This window comes from Octopus bimaculoides, chromosome 21 (genome assembly GCF_046866305.1).
Source record: "Octopus bimaculoides isolate indiv1 chromosome 21, ASM4686630v1, whole genome shotgun sequence".
NCBI lineage: Eukaryota > Metazoa > Mollusca > Cephalopoda > Octopoda > Octopodidae > Octopus > Octopus bimaculoides.
Genome location: NC_142948.1, coordinates 34206104 through 34211103, shown reverse-complemented (window position 1 = coordinate 34211103; position 5000 = coordinate 34206104). Strand labels below are relative to the sequence as shown.

General features: G+C 34.9%; 1 protein-coding gene across 1 annotated transcript in view; it reads right to left on the bottom strand.

Annotated features, from left to right (window-relative positions):
- Nucleotides 1-5000, bottom strand: part of LOC128250450 (uncharacterized) — a 24564-nt gene that overhangs the window by 13360 nt on the left and 6204 nt on the right. Inside the window, exon 2 of the mRNA XM_052975487.2 lies at nt 1-68. This exon is cut by the window's left edge and continues 621 nt beyond it. Coding sequence (XP_052831447.2) covers nt 1-68 — 68 coding nt within the window. The remainder of the gene's footprint in view (nt 69-5000) is intronic.

The window sequence follows — 5000 nt, the reverse complement described above, 5'->3', positions numbered from 1 at the left end:
AGTATCCTCAGTCACAACGACTCTTTGAGGGGTCGAGATTTGGCCCTTAATCGCAACAACCAGAAAACCTAAAATTTACCGAAACAGATGTTTAATTATGCGAAAGAACACAAATGCTATAAAAAAATAATAATGGACATGGGCAAGAAACTGATAAGAATAACAACTGTTTCAAATTTTGGCTCAAACCCATCAATTTGAGGGGAGGGGAACATGTCGATTCCATCGAGCTCAAGACTTGGCTGGTATTTTATTTCATCGACGTTCAAAGGATGAAGGGTAAAGTCGATCTCGACGCATTTGAATTCAGAAGGTAAGGAGTCGGACGAAACGCCGTTTAGCATTTTGTCCAATACGCTAACGATTCTGCCAGCTCCACTTTCTTATAATTCTTTCTCATTTTGGCCCAGGAGGTTAACAATTTTGTCATCAGAAGTTGATTACATGGATCTCAGTATCCAACTGGTATTTATTATATCGACTTCGTAAAGATGAATGAGAAGAAAAGAGTCGGAAGAAATGCGGATAAGCATTTTGTCCGGTGCACTAACGGTCTGTCAGTTCACTGGCCAAATAATAGTAACAGATTTTTGGCACAGAGCCACTAGTTTTTCGGAGAAGGCGCAAATCATTTACACCGACCCCAGTCCTTGACTGCTACATATTTTGAAGACCTCAAAAGAATGCGTGTATGTGTGTGTGTGTGTGTGTGTGTGGAAATGTATGTGTATTTTTTTCGTTCTGAAAATAGTTATGACTACAAATTGGGTGTCTATATATGTATGTATGATACGTAAAATCTTAGTAATAGCTTAATGCTAGGTAAAATTGACTTCAGCGTAATTTGAACTCAGGGCGTAAGGTCGGAAGTAATGCCGCTGGGCATTTTGTACGACGTGCTGACGGCTTTGCACGATTCCACCAGTCCACCGCCCTAATAAGTGTTCCTAACAATGACGCAACGCCTGAAATTCTGGGGGAGGAGGGTAGTTGATTAGACTCACCCCAGCACACAGTTAGTACTTTATGTTAGTCCATTAAATTGAGTCCATGGTCCCGAATGAAAAACAAAAGCTTAGTTGTCCCTGGTGAGATTTGTACGTACCGTGTAAATGATTGTAATTAAATATACATCAAGACATTTTAAAGACATTCTGTTGAGTTAGACAATTCCGCCGGTAGACGATTAATACATATTTAATTGGCTCTAGAAGGTGGTGTCGTGGGGTGGGGGTGGGGTAATGGAATTAGGTGCACTGACAAGAAGAGGGGAGAAGGAGAAGGGGGAGCAGAAGAAGAAGAAGAAGAAGAAGAAGAAGAAGAAGAAGAAGAAGAAGAAGAAGAAGAAGAAGATAGTATTGGGGTATAAGTAGAAATATATTAGGAAGTCTAAGTAGGTTTATGTCAGAGCGTATGCATATGTATATACATAGAGGTACATATTCCTGTGTATATGTGAGTCGGCGGGTGGGTATCTATGTAGGTATGTATGTGTAGTTATTTACCGGTCTCTGCATTTATGCACGTTCTTCTATATAGTTGCTTGCGCTCGCTCGCTCGCGCGCGTGCGTGTGTGTACGACTGCATGTGGCTGTGTTGTTGCTAGATAGATTTTGCGATGGTATGTAGCCATTCTGGTAGCTGGCATAGAGCGGGCGTATCGGTTTACAGGTCAAGCTATCTCCAATATTCTTTAATTTGATTTCATATAATATAATTATAGTTTGAACTTAATTTTATTATGGACACTGGTCGATTTAAAAATATTCAAACATTTTACTTCAGATTATATTCGTACGGTATTTTATAGCTAAACACTAATGCATTTAGTATATCGATAAAAATACCGTTTTCACGTTCTCTTCACAAATCTTTATTTATCGTTCGGTCTACAAACAATTTTGTTTTTCTGCCATTACTCTTATCTCAAACTTTTTACTGTTCTTGTTCTTCTATCGTGTTCGCGCATCCATATACCTGTTGCTGGCACTCCTCAATTAAATGATGTCGTTGGAATGTGTCAAAATTATGATGATATTTGCTCGACAGCTGATGAAGGCTTGATCGTTTTTGCATTCGTTTCTCTGTCATTCTTTATCTCATTCTTCCCAGTTCTGTTGTCATACTTTTCTACCTATCTTCATTACATGTCACACAATTCTGTTTAGTTGGGATCCACAAGAGAGCAGTTTGACAAGTCTAGAATACTCGCCCTTCCTCAGCATACACCCGTTTTTGCTTCTTTCCAATTCATTGTTGAGTGTTGTATCGCTTCTTAACTCCTACATCCGCACGAGACTCAATGAACTTCATATATTTAATTTTCATACCAAATCTAATCACTAATTGCTAACATCATCATCAACGACTGAAAAAGAATTAAGCTTGTAAACTGGTCATTAATAAACTAACTGTACACATCGATTTCATCAAGAACGGAATTCTTTATAATAGATGTGGAAGTCTTGTTCGTATAGACAAGCATGCAAAATGTATATGAATGTATATATACATGCATGTGTGTATATATATATATATATATATATATATATGTGTGTGTGTGTGTGTGTGCGTGTGTATCAATGTGTATGTATATATGTATGTACAATTGCATGCATAGAATATATATATATATATATCTACTTCTTCTTCTTCTTCTTATTATTATTATTATTATTGTTGTTGTTATTATAGTTATTATTATTGTTGTTGTTGTTGTTGTTGTTGCTGTTATTCTTATCATTATTTTTCTTGTTGTTGGTGTTATCTAAATGATAATATATATAACCCTTGCTAAATGTGTTGAGTACACACTCTCTTTCGTTTGTCCACTCATATATATATATATATATATATATATATATATATATATACATATATACATATATATATATATACATATATATATATATATATATATATATATATATATATATATATATATATATATATATATTTAAATATATATATATATATATATATATATATATATATATATATATATATATATATATATATATATGTATGTATGTATGTATTTATATATATATATACATATATATTTTTTTTTTTTTATTCTTTTACTTTTTTGAGACATTGGACAAGAGCCATGCTGGAACATCGCCTTGAAAACTTTTGGTTGAACAAATATATATCCGTAATTTGCTTAAGTCATGTAAAGAAGTTGGTTTCTTAGATAGAAACAAAAACACACTCATTGGAATTCGGATATCAACAACGGTAAAGAATTATATGTAGAACTCAAAAAATGTTTTGCATAGTCTTACTTAATTTATACTTTTCCTTTGACAATTGGTAATTGTAAAGCGCATGCTAGCCAGTCGATTTCTTAGTACAAAAGTCTTAGCTTTTCGAGATTGCTATGTAAACATTTGCTAACATTACGATCGAAACCAATAATTATTGGCATAAATGTGAAGAGAATATCTTCTGACAAACGCTTTGAGAAGCTGTAAGCCACAAAGAAGTTTTCCTAAATATTTCCTTCCACAATAATTCCAAAAGGAATATTCACATCTGCATTGTAGCTGACCTCTGTAACTGTCCGTATTATTACTGCTTTCCCCAACAACTATATCAAGCCTGTTGGCACTTCTTCCGGCTCTCTGCAAACTCAGTGTTTTCATTTTCGTGTATCGGATATATCCATGTGATAAGCAAACCAATTTCCTTTGTCAATTATGGCTTTCCATAGTCCTTTTATGTATGTATGTATGTATGTATAGCTATGTGTGTGTATGCACATGTATGTATGCATTTATGCATGCACGTATATATGTTTGTATGCATTTATGTATGCATGTATGTATGCTTGTATGTATGTATGTATGTATGTATGTGTATTAACATATATAACAAGGCGTATGTGTTTCAGTTTGTAAGGCGTTTTTCGGGTTCACAATCATAAGCACATACGATCATACACGCCAGTTAAATATATATGTATACGCTATATATGTGTGTGTGTGCACGCGTGCAGGCGCGTGTATAAATAGATAGACAGGTAGATAGATACAGAGGTTGGACAAAATAATGGTATCACCTAGCATCATAGCATCATTGTTTTGAAATATCTATAAAACCGTCAAAAACTTGTCTATTTTTATGTTTTTGGTTTATTTTTAGTGTTGCTTATTTATGTTTTGCTAAAATTGCTGTTTCTTTTCAGATATCATAAGAAAAAGGTAATTAAAATTCATTAAAATGACAGATCTATCGCACTTTTAAAGAGGTCAAATTGTTGGTGCTCGTATAGAATGCGCTAGCGTAACGAAAACAGCTGAAATATTTGATGTATCAGGAAGTATTATCTCAAAAGCAATGATAGCCTTTGAGAAAGAGTGAAAAACCTCCAGGTCGAACAAAACTCCAGAAGAAAACCAAAATTTTCAGATAGGGACTGTCGGACTCTTACTCGAATTGTTAGAAAGGATCACAAAAGTACAGATCCCAAAATTACTGTAGAGCTTAATGACCACCTCAAGAACCCAGTTTCCACAAAAACTGTTCACCAGGAGCTACAGAATGTCGGATTTTACGGAAGGGCTGCAATCAGAAAACCACTACTTTCAAAAACAAATGTTGCAAAGCGTTTAGAGTGGAGTGAATTGGTCCCTAGAGCAATGGATGAATGTTATTTTCTTGACAAGTCATCCTTTACCTTATTTCTGACAACAGGTCAAGTATACGTGTGGAGACAGCCAAAAGAAGCATTTGACCCAGACTGCCTTCTTCCAACTGTTAAACATAGAGGAGGATCTGTGATGATCTGCTGGGCTATATCTTGGAAATCCACCGGCCCAATGGTTTCCCTTCATGGTAGAATTAATAGTCAAGACTATTTGAACATTATATCTGATCAAGTTCATCCTATGGTTGCGGAACTGTTTCTGCAGGGAAATGCAATCTTTCACGATGATAATGCACCAATTCACACAGCTAAAGTTGTTACTGAATGTCACGAAGAACATTCTAGTGAA